General features: G+C 44.0%; 1 protein-coding gene across 1 annotated transcript in view; it reads right to left on the reverse strand.

Annotated features, from left to right (window-relative positions):
* Nucleotides 1–5,656: 5,656 nt before the first annotated feature.
* CRKL (CRK like proto-oncogene, adaptor protein) overlaps nt 5,657–20,343 on the reverse strand; it is a 30,694-nt gene continuing 16,007 nt past the window's right edge. The window contains exon 3 of the mRNA XM_082265720.1: nt 5,657–7,562. Within this exon, the coding sequence (XP_082121846.1) occupies nt 7,428–7,562 (135 nt within the window). The 3' untranslated portion in view covers nt 5,657–7,427. The remainder of the gene's footprint in view (nt 7,563–20,343) is intronic.

Below are 20,343 nucleotides of genomic sequence, written 5' to 3' on the forward strand. Positions count from 1 at the left end.
CAATTTGTATTCTGCTACATATTTTTGGTAAAAAAAAAAAAAAATCCCAAAAAGTGTATTTTAATTGGTTTGTGCAAAAGTTATAGCGTTTAAAAAGTATGAGATATATTTTTTGGACTTTTTATATTTTTTTGTTTTTATTAGTAATGGAGGTGATCAGCGATTTTAAGCAGGGCTGTGACATTGGGGCGGACAGATTGGACCCCTGACATTTTTGACACTTTTTGGGGACCAGTAACTTTAATACAGTAATCAGTGCTAAATAATATGCACTGTTACTGTATAAATGACACTGGCAGGGACGGGGGTTAATACTGGGGGTGATCAAGGGGTTAAGTGTGAGCCTAAATGTGCTTGCTAACTGTAGTGGGGGCTCTGTGACAGACACACAGAGATCAGTGTTTCAGCTTGGCTGAAACACATGATTTCACTGTGCCTGTGTGACAAAGCCGCCTGCTTTGTTTACATAGCCAAGACCGCGTGCAAATATCCACGTAGGTCTACGTGATTATGCGCAGCCGAGCCGCCTTGCCGCAGTAAGTCTGCGTGGGGAGATCAGAAAGTGGTTAATGCCATCTCAGTTTTAGACTGTAGGGTTCAATATTAAATGGTCTCTATGGACCTCGTTTGTGCACTGGTGCACAGTTATGTTGGACAAGAAAGGGGCCATCCCCAAACTGTTCCCACAAAGTTGGGCACCCGAAATTGTCTTGGCATGCTGACCCCTTAAGAGTTCCCTTCACTGAAAAAAAAAAAAAACCCACACCATTATCCCCCCCCCCCCACAAAATGGTTTGGACCAGTGCACAAAGCAAAGTCCATAAAGCCATTGATGAGCGAGTTTGGGATGGAGGAACTTGACTGGCCTGCACAGAGTCCGGACCTCAACCCGATAGAACACCTTTGGGATGGATTAGAACAGAGACTGCGAGCCAGGCCTTGAACCCTTCAGACTAATGCCCCGTACACACATGCAGATTATCTGAAGACTTTTGTCTTCAGATTTACCTTTTCTATGTAGTGCAAGGGCCTGCCGGATTGCATACAAATTATAAGTGTTTAGGTTTGACCTCATATTACCGGTATATGGTTTTGGTAAGTCTACAGACAAAAGTCTTCAGATAATCTGCACGTGTGTACGAGGCATTAGACACCATTAAGTTTATGTGCGAATAAAGGCAGATGTCCCAATACGTTTGGTAATCTAGTGTGTGTGTGTGTGTGTATATATATATATATATATATATATATATATATATATATATATATATATATACACACACACCTACACACACAGACCTAATCACAACTCACTAAGCAACAAATAAAATCGACAAACACAAATGTGCACTAGATCAACGTCTCAAAGTGCAACATGTGAGAACACACATCTAAATAAAGAAAATCTGATAAGGCAGCACTTTAAAATTGAAAGCCGCTTTTTATATCATATATCTATCCCTTCATCTCATCTATTGTGCAAAAGGCTGCAAAAAAAAAAAAAAAAGAAGAAAAGTGCGCATGCAAAGGCTCTGCTTTTTCAATAAATATTCTCCACGCCTAGTCTGTACTTAACACATGTAATAAAAGGTGCTCTACCCCTTGCTGCAACACACTCACTAGAGGTAACTGACCTCTTTAATCAAAAAAAGTTCAGACAGCACTTGTTTAGGTATCACATGCAGGTAGGGGATTCCTCCACATTACCACTGCTATTCACTGCTCTTTTTCTCCATACTCTAGGCTCGACAAATCCCAGGCGCCAGGTCACAATTGTGACTAGAAATTGCGTCCTGGCGCCTGGCTTTTGTCATCACATTCACTGTTGGTCTGAATCATTAGAGGAGCGCAGTCTGCTGGGCCGCAAGTCCAAGCTCTTCAAAAGTTAAATCCAAATCCTGTCGTTAAAGACTGGGAGGGCAGAGCGTTTGGCCGCCATTGGCTAGACGTTTTCTGTTGGGTGAGCTCTTATGCTGGACAGCACGGGCCGCCATTGGCTGGCTGGAATTTGTAGCTGGGCAGGTTCCTATGCCGGACAGTACGGCTCGCCGTTGGCTGAAATTTTCACGTGGGTAAGTTATTAAGCCGAACAGCATGAGATGCGTGGAGGCTACAAAATTATTACAGAGCGGGATACTTCATGCTGATCTCTTTATAAGGTTTTTTGGGTCCTCAAACCAAGCAAAAGTGGGACTTTATGGGCAAAGAAATATTGTATTATACAAGTTTATAATAAAACATTTAATTTTCAAAAAATATAAATCAATTTGTAAACCAAATATCATGGATTGTACACATTGGGCTAAGGGCCCATGGAAGTGAAGGGGATAAGAAAGAAAATGTGACATGATGTGAAATGGTGACTTCTGATGTTAATTTTCTGCTATGCATGCTTGGGGAGACTCTGGATGTGACAAAAACTCACGTTTCGGCTAAGTTCAAGTGGTGCCTTTTTGAAACTGCGTTTGGTGCCTGCATGCCATTCCCCTCCCTGGAGGGTAGGAGTGAGCATCCTCCAGGAATGCGCAGATCGGTAGAGCCTCATCTCCCCTCTTTTCCAACTGGAACCCCCAGGCACCAAACGCACAGGAAACCCCTGGACCTCTAAAAGTGGTGGAACCGCCACAAAAGTTGCAGCACTTGGCAGCCATACAAAATCAGCTGCATTCCAAATCACATATGAGTTCTCGCTGCAACCCTTGGGATGAAGGGGGGGGGGGGGGGGGGGGAGGACAGGTTCCCTGTATAAATCTGGCACTCCTGCATACAAAAAATGAATTACATGGTGATACCCTTGAAAAAGGCACCAGTTGAACTTAGCTGAAACGCGTCGGAATTCGTATGTTTGTCACATCCAGAGTCTCCCCAAGCATGGATAGAAGAAATTTAACATAAGCAGTCACCATTTCACATCGTGTCATATTTTTACTCTTTATCACCTTCACTTCCATGGGCCCTTAGCCCAATGTGTACAATCCATGATATTTGGTTTACAAATTGATTTATATTTTATTGAAAATAAAATATGTTTTATTATAAACTTGTATAATACAATATTTCTTTGCCCATAAAGTCCCACTTTTGCTTGGTTTGAGGACCCAAAAAAAAACGTATAAATACAAATTAGAAGGGATGTTGGCAGTTCAGCACTTCTAGGAAGAAACCGATCCTCCTTCTAAAGTTCTTAAAGGAGCACCTTAACATGGTCCGAACCGCAATTCAATATAATAACAGTAATTCTAGCATGGCTACACTTAGGTAGTTCGGACATCACCTAAACCTTTGCAGGATTCCGCAGATCTCCTTGACACTCACCAAAGTAGTCCACGGGGCCGGAACCAGCGGAGATGTCCCCTCACCCCAATAATGGATGAGGGCAGACCTTCATGCTATAGGGGTCTTGTCTGCGGGTCTGGAGAAGCTAGCTCTACGCTTAGCAGACCAAGGTTGCTTGGAACCTCCTGGGCAAGATTTGAAATATCTATTTCCCTTTTTATTCTCTGTCCCAGAACCACAAAATAATTTTCTACGTGCTGAGGGCAGCCCCTGTCTGCGACGAGGCTCCTTCCCTTTCCTGGATTGTGGAAGGAAGGATAGCCCCAAACAGGAGACTGAAAGGGCAGATAAGAGCAGATCAATTAGAGTTTTCTTAGAGGCTTGGTCCAATTCTTAACCCCACAGCAGGCGCCTAATCACCACCGCTGAAAAATAAAGTTTGGACAGAACAGGAGCTGTATCCAAAGCTGCATCACAAATAAGCTGCAGCCCATAGACCAAATTGTCCACTATATGAACATAGGCAGCGGGGACCTGCTTATTTTCCCAGGCCCCACACAACTTCCACCCAGGACACTAAGGACTGCCGTTAGTGCAACCATGGGAAGCTGGGGCTCCGAGGGATCTGCCCCTCTATGAGTGGTGGGGGGGGGGGGGGTCAGTGGGGGAGATGTGACCCTGGAGTTCCATAAGGAAAGGAAGACCTTGCAGTACAAAAAAAAAATAAAAATTTTGGCACCACTAAAGGATCCCTCCCAAGGCTGAGGGTACCTATCAGCAGAGAGAAAGATAACAGGGACCCCCAAAGACTCACCCCACCGAACGGAGGAGCGCAGAGAATTCAAACCAAGCATCATCATGGACGCTATCCTTGTTCATATGTCCTGGGCACAGGAAGAGGAAAAGCTTTGGCATCTCCACGAGGCCTCAGTGCTCCAGCATCCCAGTGACATCCGCTATACAAACCTATCCACCAACCAGAGACCAACTAGACTAAAGGAAAATGGCCCCCGTGACATCATTCGGCTACACAAACATGGCCGCTAACCGGAGACCAGCTAAAGGTAAAGGAAAATGGCCCCCATCTGCTACACTGAAGTATGCTGCCAGGATCTTTCCTGCACCCCCTGCAAGAGGACCCCCCGCCCCCCCGAATGTAGGACATGTTTAGGGGAGACTCTGCTGTGCACTCTGCACTGGGACCCTCCTGTACTAAACCCACACTACAAACAGCAGGGCATGCACCTAGGGGTCTCCTACACTGGGACCCCTCCAGACTACCAGGGCGGGACACACTATTCCCAGGACCCTAACCGAGTGGGGATAGAGGGGGAGACCCTAGGGGTCTCTGCTGCATTCCCTGCCCTGGGAGCCCCACCAGATTGCAGGTCCAGACAGGGGGGAAAGGAAAGCATAGTTCAGTGAGGGATTTAGGGATGGGAGGAGGGAAACCACAGACAGGTCCAACTGTCCCTGGAGTTTACCCGCGCCCCCCCCCCACAAAGAAAAAGGGGAGACGGGGAGGGGGGGATTGTACTTATCCTTCCATGGTGCTGGTAACACTCCAGACAGAACTCCTTGCCACCGAATTAGGGGAGCTGTCGGCCAAGGGACTGCTGCAACTCAGACCCAAGCCCAGTCGTATGCGCCCCAACGAGACATTTAACTCGTGGGCCAGCCTCTGTCCGTGAGGTTTGTCGAGGCTGACCTAGCGCGTAGCTGCAGTCTGCACGCATTTGCTGGGGGGGACCACTGAATCTAGATTATCCAGCGCGTCGCCCAGCAGTTGATTGTAAATCTCCCGAGAGAAAAGCCAAAAAAAGATGCAAGGAAGGAGAAAGTTGCTAGGACCAGAGATCCCAGCCGGGAGCCTAGGTCATTACTCTTGACTAGACAGAATAAAACTAGCTAGCGCAGAGGGGGGGGTTATATACCAGCTGAGGATAGCCATGGGCGTAGCCAGGTGCTTTTTCATCTGCCCAGTCCTACTACTGGAGGAGACAGTAAAACCCACTCGTTTTTTTAAATTTGTTTTATAAATATTAAATGTGTTTTATAAATATTAAATGTGTTTTATAAATATTAAATTTGTATATATATATATATATATATATATATATATATATATATATATATATATATATATAGCACAAATTAAAAACCCAGTGGTGACTACATACCACCATAAGAAAGGCTCCATTCATTTGAAAAAAATTAAAAAATTTTATATGGGTACAGTGTTACATTACAGTGCTGAAAGCTGAAAATTGATCCGGGCAAGAAGGGGGTGAAAGTGCCTGGTATTGAAGCAGTTAATCCATAAATTCTCTGGTTTATGCAAATTAGGACAGCAACAAAACACGAAAGAACACACAGCGCATTCTAAGAATATAAGTAATTTAATACTGTTAATTTTACAGCACAAAAAATAAAAATAAAATAAAACTCAAAAGCTATGATTTCCCCTTCAAAAACAAAAAAAAAAAAAAAAATCAGGTTAAAAAGCATACACCTAAAATATTGTGTATTCTGAGTAACCTAGTGAGACACGTCCCTTCTGTAGGAAAAAGTACTCTGTCGATGTGGGCTGCCCCTCTGAAAAAAATTACAGAGAAAACATCGAGCAGAAATCAAAAGGTGTGGCTTATGAGCAGAAAATCAATGGTCTGAAACAGTTAAAAATGTTAATTACACTGAATTTTCAAAACATAATAATTTCCCCCAACCCCAGGTAAATACAATATAAAATTACAATTTACAAGCAAAACAAATGGCACAAATGCACTTTTCCTCCCTTTGCAAAAATAAAAAGGGACGGTGTCCCAAGTGACAAATTCCCTTTCTTCAACTTTGTCGTACTCAACCAAGTGGACAGTGAAATAAAAATTCAGGGCATAGCTAAAGCAGCTATTCACGTGCTTTTCAGCTGGAAAAAGGTCCAGATCCAGCAAAAACAATCGATAGGGGAAAGGAAGATTTGTTTAAAATGGCAGAATGTGAGAAGTGAAAACAGCTATTTCAAGACCATAGGCATACCAAACCTCACTGCATAGGAGTTACATAGGCCGTAAACAACAGTTGGGCTCTTTTCTATTGTATATGCTTGTTCCAGGAAAAAGGGGAAAAATAAGAAGGAGCTACGTTCCTTGTATGAGGATCTGTTTCCTCCCTTTGTGCTCAGAAGCTGCAGTAGAATAGGACAGCTCACAGTAAGATGGAAAAAAACATCCCAACAAAAGGATCATCAATGAATGAATCAACGCAAATAAAACTAGGACTGAGTCTGAGGTTTAAAAGATGCCTTGACATCTTACTAGCATTCTGCAACAATACAGAAGCGGCGCTCAAGTCTGGAATTTTTTTCTCTCTATATAATTTAAAACAAAAGTCCAGGAGATACAAACTCGCTAAGCTTTTCCAGTAGATCTATTTGCTAAACATCTGACAGGAGGATTCCATAATGGTACTTACTAAGAGGAAGAGAGAAATAAAAAATACAGATCATACACTGCGGCATCAAACATCAAGCTGTAAATCCATTCATTACTAGAAGGACAAGCAGATGACATCTTTCACGACAGTGACAGAACTCTGCATCAGAAAAAGGAAGTGGACATGTTCTCAATTCCTGTCTAGAACACTTAACTGTATAAATAAAGGCCTCAAATTCACCTACTACCACAATCTTGAGGTGCCCCCATAAGCATTAAGGATTTGAGCACAACAAAATCTCTCCATAATGGGGCAGCTTATCACAGCACTCTGTTGTAGCAATGTGTATAGTCAAAGATCCAATGTCCCTGCAAGCCTTTAGGCATGATTTGGATTTGTAAAAAAAAAAAAAAAATCAGATGCATCAGAATTCAACCAGGCATTGTTCTCCACAGTAACACAGGATTAGCGGCTGGCAGCACAGCATTTCTAAGTAAGCTTGTTCAGGCTCTTGAACACGTGGTAAGCAGTAGGTCTGCATTATGGACAAACACAGCTATGTTACATGCGTCAGTAGGTGAACTTTGGAGTGTGTTATTTTCAGAAGTGTCAAATAACCAGGCGGCTGAAAGATCTGACTTCAAGGATATGCCAAGAAAGCTTCAGAGGATCTGGAAGGACGACAGTTCATTAAGCAGAGCTGAGAGGGGAAACACAAGTCACTCATTATCATCCGGATTCTGAGGGTCAATAATTTTCACATGTGTAAAGGGAAAAAGCCCTTTTCGACCATTCACTTCTCCTTCCCATTGGCCATTTATATTCATCCGAGTCACTTTCACCACGTCACCCACCTACAAATGAAACAGAAAAACAGCACTGGTCAAATATGGGGTATTTCTTTTATATACATTTCTATATACACAAATAAATAATTTATGGTTACTATGCAAAAAATGAAATTCTGAAGATACATCCATGTTCAATCAGTGAATTTATTAGTCCATAAAGCTCAATATGGAAAAAGGTCAGTCAATGTAGCAATAAAAGCACATGGTGGAATGAAGGTGTCCTCCACTATAATCAAGCCTCTTACCAGATTGATTGTTGTGATCCCCCAGTTAGAAATATCAGACTCCTCTGGGTATCTCTAAATTGGATCAGTATGGTCCCTGGGTTTCGGGCTATGATATATTCCCCAATACCAATGTCACCACTTTGGATCCAACTCAGACAGCACCATATAGAGGAAAAGGAACATAGCCTGCACATATCGTGAATATTGCTAGTACATGTTTATTGTTAAAACCACAAGGTACTCACACGGTTCAGGACAATAAAAATCATTCAAACCACATAGAACCTTGCCAACAGCCGGCATCAGCGGGTGTGAAAGACGTCACACTTTTGTGGTTTGGGTGGGGCCACGAACATGACGTCTTTACCACTCACTGATGCCGGCTGTCGGCGAGGCTCTGCAGTTTGGATGTCTTTTTTTGTCCTGAACCAGGCGAGTACCTTGTGGTGGTTTTAACAATAAATGTGTACTAGCAGTATTCATGCAGGGTGTGGCCTTTTGTCTTTTTTCTCTATAGCAGCTATCTAAGCTGGATCTGAAGTTGTGGTGTTGGGGAAGATCATATGTTGAAACCCAGTGGACCATACTGATCCATTTAGAGACACCTGGAAGGGTCCACAATTAGGATTACAGCGGAGGACGCGTGTTTATGGTGGAATTCTTTAACAATTTACGTGGTTTGCCACCCGATGGGGTATATTATTACCTTAAGAAGAAGATACATCTTTATTCCACTATATGCTTTTATTGCTATTGGCACATGGATGTTTTCCATATTGAACTTTTATGTATTATTTAATTCACCGTTTGATTTATGGATGCACCGAAATGAAATTCTTGGCCGAAGCCGAATAATAATGAAATGCTTGGCCGAAGGCCGAATACCGAACGCGGTGTTTCGCATTTTTTCCATTTATTTATTTTGCCAATTTTTTGTCCTCTCTCTTGTCCTCTCGTGTCTCTCTCTCTCTCTTGTCCTCTCATGTCTCTCTCTCCCTAAATGTTACTGTAGGGAATGGGATTCAGTGCACACTGCAGCCTTGTACCATAGGGTTAATGTTAGTGACACTGTAGGGATTGGGAAGGATGCTGGGAATGGAAATCAGGAAGCATGCAGGCAGCCTTGTAAATTTTAATTGCAGATACAGGGCACTGGGCAGGTCAGGGTTAATATGATAACATCAATTACTCAGTGACAGTCAGTCAGTGTGGACTCGATCAGATTATACAGTGACAGACAGTCTCTCATAGTGGTGGTAGTAGGAGGCTGGAGGTGGACTAGTAGGAGCCTGGAAAGGAGCACAGCCGCATACATACATTACTCACTCGTGCACTGCAGCCCGCCCCACACATTCAGTGAGTCTTACTCTCCTCCCTAGTTTTTTCAATGGCACATTCAGGAAGCCAATCACGCCGTGAGTAGCGGCACAGCGGAACCAATCAGGTGTGCAGGCACGCGTGATTGGTTCGCTGTGCAGCTAATCACGGCGTGATTGGCTCTCTTAATGTGCCATTGAAAAAATAGGGAGGAGAGTAAGACTCACTGAATGTGTGGGGCGGGCTGCAGTGCACGAGTGAGTAATGTAATGTATGCTCACCGCTGAAGTGTCCCGGCTTCACGGAAGTCTGTGAGTCCTCCTGTCCTCCTCCGAGTCCCTTCCCCCTGCGGCGATATGAATATCGCCTACGGCCACAGAACGATAGTCGATATCATATCGACTATCGTTCAGCCCTATTGTTCGGCACAAAATTATTCGGAATTTTGACTTATTCGGCCGAACACCGAAAGTGCTATTTTTTCTATTTTCGGCCGAATAATGTTCGGCCGCCGAATATTCGGTGCATCCCTAGTTTGATTGTATGGATACATTTTCAGAATTTAATTTCTTGCATAATAAACAAAAACACACTAATATTAGGTTATATATCAGACATGGGGTAAGCATAGCTCAAACAAGCAGCTGCATATCTCTTTATTTTCCTTAAAGTGCTTGTAAACCTCAGACATGAAATGTGAAGAAAGCATATCCCTCTATAATGTATATGGGCCTCAATCCGGAGCACCAAGTGTCATTTCTCTCTGCTGCATCGCTCCTCTGCTATCAGCATGAATCACTTCCGACAAGTTTTCCTGCCACCAAGAAAATAAAATGGTGACAGGGGAGGGTCCTCCAGCTGATTGACAACCTAAGCTCTGTTCCTGTGTGCAAGGTGGTGCGTCATGTCAGTTCCCAGACCTTTCATCGATGAGCTCTGCAGAGTAACTTCAGTTACCCACCCCCTTTTTTTTATTTTTACAATTCTGGACTTTATCTACAATATTCTCTTCTCTACATCTGTTTAAACAGGTACAACTTGAGGATGACTTGTTTCATCTCTGTGGATCACCTAAGGCCAGTCACTTCATTTGTGTATGAAAGGGTTTACCAACCACTTTAAAAAGGAGTAAGCCATTGATATATTAAAAAGGAATATTGAAAAATAATGCATAAATATGCACACATAAATGTATACAGAACATGACATAAATAAGCAAGTTACAGACAAGACTAGGATCATTCTTGCAGACCAAGCTGCCTTTCATTTAATAGTGATGCAGTCGCCACCATTCTGTGGCAGAGTGCCACAAAGCAGCAGTAGAGATGAACTTAGTCAGGTCCCTCACAACTCATTTTTCCTGGTCAACCACCTGGTTGAATGTAAACAAAAATAAAGCAAACCAATTCCCTCATTTATACAAATCTATGTGGATGGGGGAATCATACCTTCTGAGCTTGTTACACAGGATTTATACAGCACCAAGAGTTTGCACAGTACTCGACAACATGAGGACAGACAGTACAGTTACAATAGAATACAATACAGGAGGAATCTGAAGGCCCTGCTTGTTAGAGCTTACAATCTAGGAGAGAGGGTGAAGTGATGAAAAAGGTAATAACCATGGGGGATGAGCTGATGGAGAAAAAAGTATAGTTGTTCAATAAAGGCAGGACAGGCTTCTTTGAAGAGAAAGATTTTCAGGGACTGCCTAAAAGTGGATAGAGTTGGAGATAGACAGATTGGGGTAGGGGATTCCAAAGGAAGAGAGAGGCTCGGGAGAAGTCCTGGAGCCAAGCATGGGAGGAGGCAACAAGGGAGATTGAGAGCAGGAAGGACGAAGAGAACGATGTGGTTAGTATTTTGAGAGAAGGTTAGTGATGTTGTCGGGGGCTGAGTTATGGATGGCTTTCTACGTTCTTGTATTTTGAATTTAATTAGCTGGGTGAGTGGCAGCCAATGGAGGGGATTGGCAGAGAGGGGTAGCAGAAGCCGAGTGGTTTGTAAGGTGGATGAGTCTGGAAGCGGCATTCATGATGGACTAAAGCTCCAAGCTTTGGAAAGGGATTGGACGTGGGGCCTGAAGAATAGTTCAGAGTCAGGGATAACCCCGATCATCCTGGCATGGGTTGATGGTTATGCCATGATTGTTCTGCCATTGATCTTGACAGAAAAGTCAGGGGAAGGGACACGTGGGGGAATTGCTTAATTAACTGAACCCAGTGACAATTGCTCAGGATGCTGTCACCTAAATTGTGCAGCAGATGACGTCCTTCAGAACAAGCTGCTAGTGCTGCACGCAGCGCAGCTATCAGTGCGGTGTCGCTCTGACACACTGCACCTCCAATCGCGGTAAAGAGCCTATAACGTAAATTCTTTACCATGCTATCAGCTGTGTCCCATCACCGCTGATCATAGCGTAACTAGGAAGTGCTGGTTATCAGCAATCCTCTATTCACACTGACAAGGGGGGTCTGCACAGATAATCATTGCAGCCACATCAGCAATGCCAGTCAGTGGTGCCAAGTGGTGGCCGTCAGTGCAGCCTCATATCACTGCCGCCCGTCAGTGAAGGAGTAATCTTACCCATTTACAAATTACTATAACAGAAACTAAAAAAAAAAAAGACCAAACATTTTAAAGCAAAAGTTTTTCTTCACTTGTTAAGCAGATAAAAAAAATGGTGCTTAAATGCCACCAAAAAAAGCTCTGTCCAAAAAAAAAAAAAAAAAAGTTGTAATGTCATTTGGGTACAGTGTTGCATGACAATGGCCATTCAAAGTGTGACAGCGCTAAAAGCTGAAAATTGGCCTGGGCAGGAAGGGGGTGAATGTGCCCGATACTGAAGTGGGTAAACTAAAAAGCAATGATTATATTGCCGCTTACCAGATGTGATGCGGCCGAAAAAGTTTTTTTTCGTTTATTTTCTCCTGGTGATCCAGCCAGCAAGTCTGTTTTTCAACAGAATAAGCTCTCCGACAAATGTAGCAGTTGAGTTGAGAGAAACCATTTACCACTAACAGGAATGCTTACAACCATCAGATCTAAATTTAGATTTAACTTTTATTTAAAAAAAAAACAAAAAAAACAAAACCCTTGCTGCAAGTGGCAGGCCACAGTTCGAATCGTGTATAGGCAAGCTGATCGATCAACTTGGATACAACCAGCAGGCGGTTTTAACTGCGATTATCTGCTAGTGCCGCTAGCAATAACCACTGTTCCTGCCGCAAGAAGGTAATGGCCTGGTCCGTTGTCATCAGATCCAATCCTTCAGATGGATGTAAAAACTGTATTTTTGTAAGAACTTACCGTAAAATCCTTTGAGAGACGCAGCAGCTATGCTTCTTGACCATTGGGTTATGTGGTATCTACAGAAGTAGTACTAGGCAGTGAAAAATAAAAATTCACTGACACACCTGCAGGGGCTCTCTTTTCCGGCATAACCCCACACATTACTCTGCCACAAGCCAGTTTTGTAGCAAGCAGTGAAAAAGAAGACACAAAATTCCCCAGAGGGGCGGGTGCTGCATCAATGGACTTCGAGAAAAGGATTTCACGGTAAGTTCCTACAAAAATCCAGTTTTCGCTATCGTCCATTGACAGATGCAGCAGCTATGCTTCTTGACCATTGGGACGTCCCAAAGCAGTGTAGGCATGAGGGTTGGGAAGAAGGAAATAAAAAAAAAAAAAAAAAAAAAACAGTTAACGTATTTCCAAAAGGCTAAAAATGTAGCCAACTGGGTAACAAGCTCAACCAGGAACAGGAGCTTACCCAAAAAGAAAAAATTAACCCCTGGAAGAGAAAAAACGAGTCTCTTTAAACAGCTGCCTGCAAAACCTTGCGGACAAAGGAGGCATCCGAAGATGCCAATAAATCTACTTTGTAGAAATTCATAAACGTATAAAGGGACGACCAGGTCGCCGCCTTACATCCTTGATTAACAGAGGCCTGATGGCGAAAAGCCGAAGAGGCACTCAGCGCCCTAGTAGAATGCGCTTTCACAGGGAAAAGGAAGAACCTGACCCTTCAATGAATAGGCTTGAACGACTGCCTGCCTAATCCATCTGGATATAGTCACAGCCAAACCCGTACGAGATCCCTCAGTAAAGACAAAAAGAGAATCTGATTTCCAAAAGGACTCAGTGACCGACAAGTAAACCCTGATCGCCAGAACCACATCCAGAGAATGCAATGCAATTTCCTTGGGATGTGAATAGAGAAAACACTCGCGCCAAGGTGTATTTAAAAAATAATAATACAAAAAGGGTAGCTGCTGTGATAGACCTTTTTAGGTAACAGATGTGGGGATAGTTTGTAATAAAAATATTACATCAACAGCGCATACCTAGTGGCAGGAAGAAGGTTAGGGGTTTTGTTGCCAATAGCCCTGAAAGGTAGGTATTTGTGCACAGCCTGTGCTGTGGTACAGTGGATTGTTACCACCTATATGCTGCCTGTTTATTGTGTGTAAACCACTTGTGTTGCATACATTGTGTGATTGACATGTTTCGTCATCAAAGTGTGACGTCTTCGGAAGCTGCTTGGGATCCCAATTTCCTTGGGATGCTTCGGCTTAGGAAAGAATGAAGGCAAAACATTGGAAATCAGACACCACCTTAGGAAGAAAAGATAGATTAGCATGTGGACGACAGGAAAACGCTGCCAACTCAGACACTCTGCGGGCAAAAGTAATAGCCACCAAAAAGGCAACCTTCAGAGATAAGTAAAGCAGAGAAAGGTCTCTAATCTTCTCAAAACGGAGGCTTTTGAAGAACAGACAACCAAATTCAGATCCCACAGAGGCAACAAAGAGCTTCTCGGAAAACAGCCAGATGACGCACCCCTTGAACAAAAGGTGCAGATCAAAGGATTTGCAGCCAACGGATGTTGGAAATATATGGTCAAGGCTGACACCTGGCCCTTTATTGTGCCCAAGGCTAACTGTAGCTCAATTCCTTTCTGCAAGAAAACTAAGACCCTCACAACCAAAAACAGGCAAGGGTGCAAAGTTTGCGATTCACACCAGGAAAATATACATCTTCTGCGTACGATGATAAACCTTCCTGGAAGTCACTTTTCAAGCCCTCCACAGGGTAGGGATCACAGATTCAGAGAGACCTCTATCTTAGCACCTGGCCTTCAACAGCCATGCCGTTAAAGCCAGCAGCCGTAAAGCAGGGTGGAACACCGGCCCCCTGGGACAGCAGGTCCTCCCTTAGAGGCAGCCGCCAGGGAGGCTCGACGACCATCTTTACCAGGTCTGCATACCAAGACCAACAAAGCCAGTCTGGGGCCACCAGAATCACTGGAACATTTTCCCCCGCCAGCCTGTGGAGAAACCTTGATGACAGCTGTATCGGAGTGAAGGCATAAAATCAGCCAATACTGGCTCCAAGGAGCTACCAATGCGTCTGAGGCATCGGCCAAAGGGTCCTGAGCCCTGGCCACAAACCTTTTCACCTTCTTGTTAAGAAGAAACGCAAACAGGTCAACCTCCAGGGTGCCCAATGAACACACAGGAGACCATTCACCTTGATCCAGAACCTGATGACTCAGGTAATCTGCATGCCAATTTTCCACTCCAGGAATGTGAACTGAGAGAGCCAGGACATGTTCCTCTGCACATGTCAAAATCTCGGCCACCTCTTGGGCCGACCGGGCACTCTTGGTGTCCCCCCTTTATTGATGTAGGCCATGACAGCTATGGCATTGTCCGATTGGATCCGAACCGGGGAACCTCGTAACCGATTCGTCCAATGGAGCTGGCAAAGTTTGAACGCTGAGTTTTAGAACATTGATTGGTAAAGGACGACTCCTTTGTCGACCAGAGTCCCTGGGCACAGAGATTGTCCAGCACTCCACCCCAGCCCAACAGGCTGGCATCTGTGGTGACCACCGTCCACAACAGCAATAGAAGGGACTTGCCCTGACTCAGGGCAGGCGACAGGAGCCACCAAGAGATTGTTGACCTTGTGAGGCAGCTCAAAACATATACTGTCTAAAGGACTGTGGATCCTTGTTCCACTTGGCAAGAATCTCTTTCTGCAGAGGCTGGAACGAAATGGAGTGAATGGGACCGCCTCGAAGGTCAAATCCATCAGACCCAAGGCTCTCATGCATGTCCGTGGAGGAGAAATCGTTTTCTATCAGCAACCGGAGCTCTCCCTGCAACTTCTGAAGTTTATGTATGTTGGTGCGAGTCTCACGCTGTCTGGAAAATATGTGCATGAAAGACCCCTTAGTGCTGCATGTACCAGTTCTGTAAACCATACAGTGAAAGATATATAGTGGAGTGGGGGGGGGGGGGTGGGGGGTACCGCGCTTCAGGGAAGTGATATAAATAAGGGCATGCTGGCATAGTACCGGAAGTGACGTTTTGAATGCGGAAGTAAGGTCCACGATTGTCTGTATCCAGCTGAAGGCTTAGAAAACCACGTTTTTGAGTGTATTTTATTTTACTTGAATAAACGCATATATCATGGCAATACCGTACTATGTGAGCACCTTATTTTGAGATTCGTGGGAACTCCGGAGGACATACACCCCGATCCGAACAGTTGAGCATGACCACCATCCCCTGATCGTAGATAAAGGAAGGAGAGGACAGGATTGACACATCATGTAGCAAAGAGGCGCATTACTATAAAACTTGAGGTGAGCAGCTAGCACGCCCTTAGGGGAAAGAAGCGCGAAGAAGCACCCCATAGTTACACACGGTGATAGGTGGAGGCCCAATACCCGGAAAAAAGAAGGACACTGTTTATATTTGGGACACTAAGTACTTTAGAAGGATTGAAAGCACTGGATCAGTGTTAATTTCGTCGACTAAAACGTTTTCGTCAACTAACACAATTCAGATGACTAAAATACGACTAAAACTAAAATGGCATTTTAGTCAAAAGACTATAACTAAAACTAAATCGAAATTTGCTGCCAAAAATTAACACTGGTCCATGCTCAAAGCATAAATAATAACATATTAGATTTTTCACTCCAGGACCAGCAGTAGTATATAATGAGTTTGGAAATTGTAGAGAAATGCTTAAATAATGCATTACAAATTACAATTGAACTACACCCATTTGATTATAGATGACTAAAATGCGTTTTAGTCGACTAAAATGTAGGGCGTTTTAGTCGACTAAAATGTACTGGAGTTTTAGTCGACTAAATACGACTAAAACTAAAACACTTGCAGAAGACTAAAATAGGACTAAAACTAAAATGCCATTTTAGTCCTAAGACTAAGACAAACTAAATTGAAATTTGCTGCCAAAATTAACACTGCACTGGATGTCGATATTATGTAATAAGATCACTCACCTGTGTTTAGATTGAGCACTGAGCTTTTTATGGTCACTTATTATAACTGAATTATTTGAAAGTAATAGAGCTATTTAAAATGGTCTTTATCAATTTGAAAAGCACCGTTGCACTTTACATGTATATCTTTGATAGGTAGAGATTTATGAAGATTCACCGAGTGTTTGAAAATTTAATATTTTAGAGATGCACCCCTAATTTGTAGAAGATATTTTAAAATTTAATTTTTATTGAGCACTATGTGCTGGTTCACACTGCCGCTACCACTAAAGTAGCGTCGCTTCCAGCGCGACTTTGACGCGATTTTGACGCGACTTTGGCGCGACTTTGACGCGACTTAGCGCGACTTTGACGCGACCTAATCGCGAGGCAACTTTTTATTTGGCCAATCACAATCTGATGTCTTGTGACCTAATTTCCTTTTCCTGTGTTTTTTTTTTTACATATTTCCTTTTTCCCATGTGTGCAGTGTTGTGTGTCTCACATAGCTTTGTTTGTCTGTCCAGAAACGTAAAAAAAAAAAAAGAGCTTTTTTCCTATAATTTTTAAGAAGCACATGCCTCCAAAGACACCCAAAAAATGCCCGTAAAATGTCTGCAAGAAAAAAAGCCAGCCGCAGAGAAGCCGTATTCCTGAAAATATAGTAAAAATGCTGTTTTTTAGGGGTTCTGGACATGCTACAGAGCTGAAAATTGACAGGTACACTTTTTAGACCCCCCAGACACTAAATAAAAAAAATGACATGCCTGCCTAAAAAAATGCCCGCTAAATGCCTGCAAGAAAAAAAGACAGCTGGTAAGACACTACAAAAAATTAAAAGAAAAATGATTTTTTTTAAGGGTTCTGGACATGCTACAGAGCTGAAACTTGACAGGGACACTTTGTAGACCCCCCAGAAACGAAATCCAAAAAATGACATGCCTGCCTAAAAAAATGCCCGCTAAATGCCTGCAAGAAAAAAAGCCAGCCGCAGAGAAGCCGTATTCCTGAAAATATAGTAAAAATGCTGTTTTTTAGGGGTTCTGGACATGCTACAGAGCTGAAAATTGACAGGTACACTTTTTAGACCCCCCAGACACTAAATAAAAAAAATGACATGCCTGCCTAAAAAAATGCCCGCTAAATGCCTGCAAGAAAAAAAGACAGCTGGTAAGACACTACAAAAAATTAAAAGAAAAATGATTTTTTTTAAGGGTTCTGGACATGCTACAGAGCTGAAACTTGACAGGGACACTTTGTAGACCCCCCAGAAACGAAATCCAAAAAATGACATGCCTGCCTAAAAAAATGCCCGCTAAATGCCTGCAAGAAAAAAAGCCAGCCGCAGAGAAGCCGTATTCCTGAAAATATAGTAAAAATGCTGTTTTTTAGGGGTTCTGGACATGCTACAGAGCTGAAACTTGACAGGGACACTTTTTAGACCCCCCAGAAACGAAATCCCAAAAATGACATGCCTGCTTAAAAAAATGCCCGCTAAATGCCTGCAAGAAAAAAAGACAGCTGGTAAGACACTACAAAAAATTAAAAGAAAAATGATTTTTTTTAGGGGTTCTGGACATGCTACAGAGCTGAAACTTGACAGGGACACTTTGTAGACCCCCCAGAAACGAAATCCAAAAAATGACATGCCTGCCTAAAAAAATGACCGCTGATGAATGCCTGCAAGTATAAAAGACAGCTGGTAAAGACACTACAAAAAATTAAAAGAAAAATGTTTTTTTTTTAGGGGTTCTGGACATGCTACAGAGCTGAAACTTGACAGGGACACTTTTTAGACCCCCCAGAAACGAAATCCAAAAAATGACATGCCTGCCTAAAAAAATGACCGCTAATGCCTGCAAGAAAATTATGCTCTTTTCTTGTTCACTGCCATTTTTTAGCAAAGTCGGATGACAAGTCGGATTACAGGTCGCTTCAATTAAGATAAGGAGGCGACTCCCATTGAAGTATATGGGACAGGTCGGATCACTGGTCGCCTGAAAGTAGTACAGGACCCTTTTCTGAAGTCGGAGCGACCTTAATAGCGGCAATTAAGACGGCACTGATTCATTTACATTGGTTTGGTCATGTCAAGCGACCTGGGGCGACACAAGTCGCCTCGTGAGTCGCCCTAGTGTGAATGGGGGCTAACACAATAATTTATTATTTGGAGTGTTTTATCAATATTTAATATTTATTTATTTATTTATATCACTTCCCTGAAGCGCGGTACCACCCCCCTCCACTAACTTCTGAAGTTTGTCCCCGGGAAGAAAGAAAGACTCTCGCCAAACAGGAGCCCAGAGTCAGTCCCAGGTAATCCAGTCGCACCGACTGGGGTCAGTACAGATTTTTTGAAGTTGATGGTCCACCTGAACTCTTTAAGGGTCTGAACCGTGATTTGCAGGTCACCCAACAAGACTGGGTAAGAGTGCGCTCTCAGCAGAATATCGTCCAGGTATCCTAGGATCGCAATCCCTTGCTTGCGCAGCAATGTCAACACCGGGGCCAAAACCTTAGTGAAGGCTCTGGGAGCAGAGGCAAGACCAAAGGTTAACGCCACAAATTGAAAGTGCTCCTCCGCCACAGCAAAACAGAGATACCTCTGACGTCCCTCATATATAGGGACATGTAGGTAGGCATCTTTGATGTCGATAGAGGCTAGAAAATCCCCCTGATTTAAAGACGTTACTAACGACCGCATGGATTACATCCAAAACTTCTGCACCCGCACAAAGCAGTTCAGTGACTTGAGGTCCAAAATTGGACGCACCTTGCCCTCTTTCCTGGGCACCGTGAACAGGTTTGAATAGAAACCTCAAAATCATTCCTGTGGAGGAACCGACACAATCACCCCTTGTGCTAAGAGGTCCTGCACTGCCTGCCGGAGATCCTGCAAGCGATCAGGAGACAGACGAAGATTTGAGGGAAAGAATCTGTCTGCTGGGCGAGACAGAAATTCGATCTTGTACCCTGAACGAATCAATTTGTGAAACCATCTGTGCTAAATCAAGGATGTCCAGGGTTCCTGAAAGCAACGCAGACGTCCGCCCAGCACAGAAACGGGTGAGGGTGCCCCTTCATGCAGAAGAGGATTTGTCCGCCAAACCAGACTGGCTAATCTTGGGCTTACCCGACCAAGCCTTTTTGCTCCTTCCAGACGCCCTGAACGGTTTACCATTTTCTTGTGCCCCTGAGGCACTAAAAAACTGCCTATGAGCCGTGAAAGAGGGCCCCTGCCTAGCAAGGGGGGCCATGCCTTTGGAGGAAAATAGTACTCTTAGCCCCCGTTAACCCTATATTCAACTCATCCAAGGAGTCCCAAAACAGACGTTCACCCAAAAAAAGGGAGATCTGTTAAGGTCTTCTTATAAGCCTGGTCAGCCGACCAGCTCTTCAGCCACACCATGAGGCGTATGGCAATCCATGCGGTCTGGACCCAGACATGAGGCTACACCAGGGAACTACCAAAAAGACCCTGCAGGATAAGGTAACACTGTACACCCCCCTCCCCCAGGTGCCTACATATAGCGTCCTGAGAACGGGAACAAGGAGGGCAGGGCCAGAATCCTGACAGGCCAGGGGGATCTTTTAGGAAACCGGGGTCCTACTCTCCCCAGGAGTGGGCCCACATCTCTCCCCTCCCTCCCCCCCCCCCCAAGAGGCCGCTAGGGACATGGGGGGGCACAGTTTACTCACCATACCATGGACCGGGTGGGATCCGCTCCAGACAAACCACCTCCCACCTGGAATGGGGGTGCTGTCAGTCGAGGGGTACGCTGCGACTCAGGTCATTCCAGGTTAATGCGCCCCAGCGAGACATCCACTCGCAGGCTCGTCCCCAGCCACAGGGGCTCTGTCGTGGCAAAGCCCTGTTGGACTATAACCTGCTCATGCTCGTCAACCAGGCTGGGAGACCCTAAGGATCTATATTAAC

Source organism: Pelophylax lessonae (assembly GCF_965119305.1).
Source record: "Pelophylax lessonae genome assembly, chromosome: 1".
Lineage (NCBI taxonomy): Eukaryota > Metazoa > Chordata > Amphibia > Anura > Ranidae > Pelophylax > Pelophylax lessonae.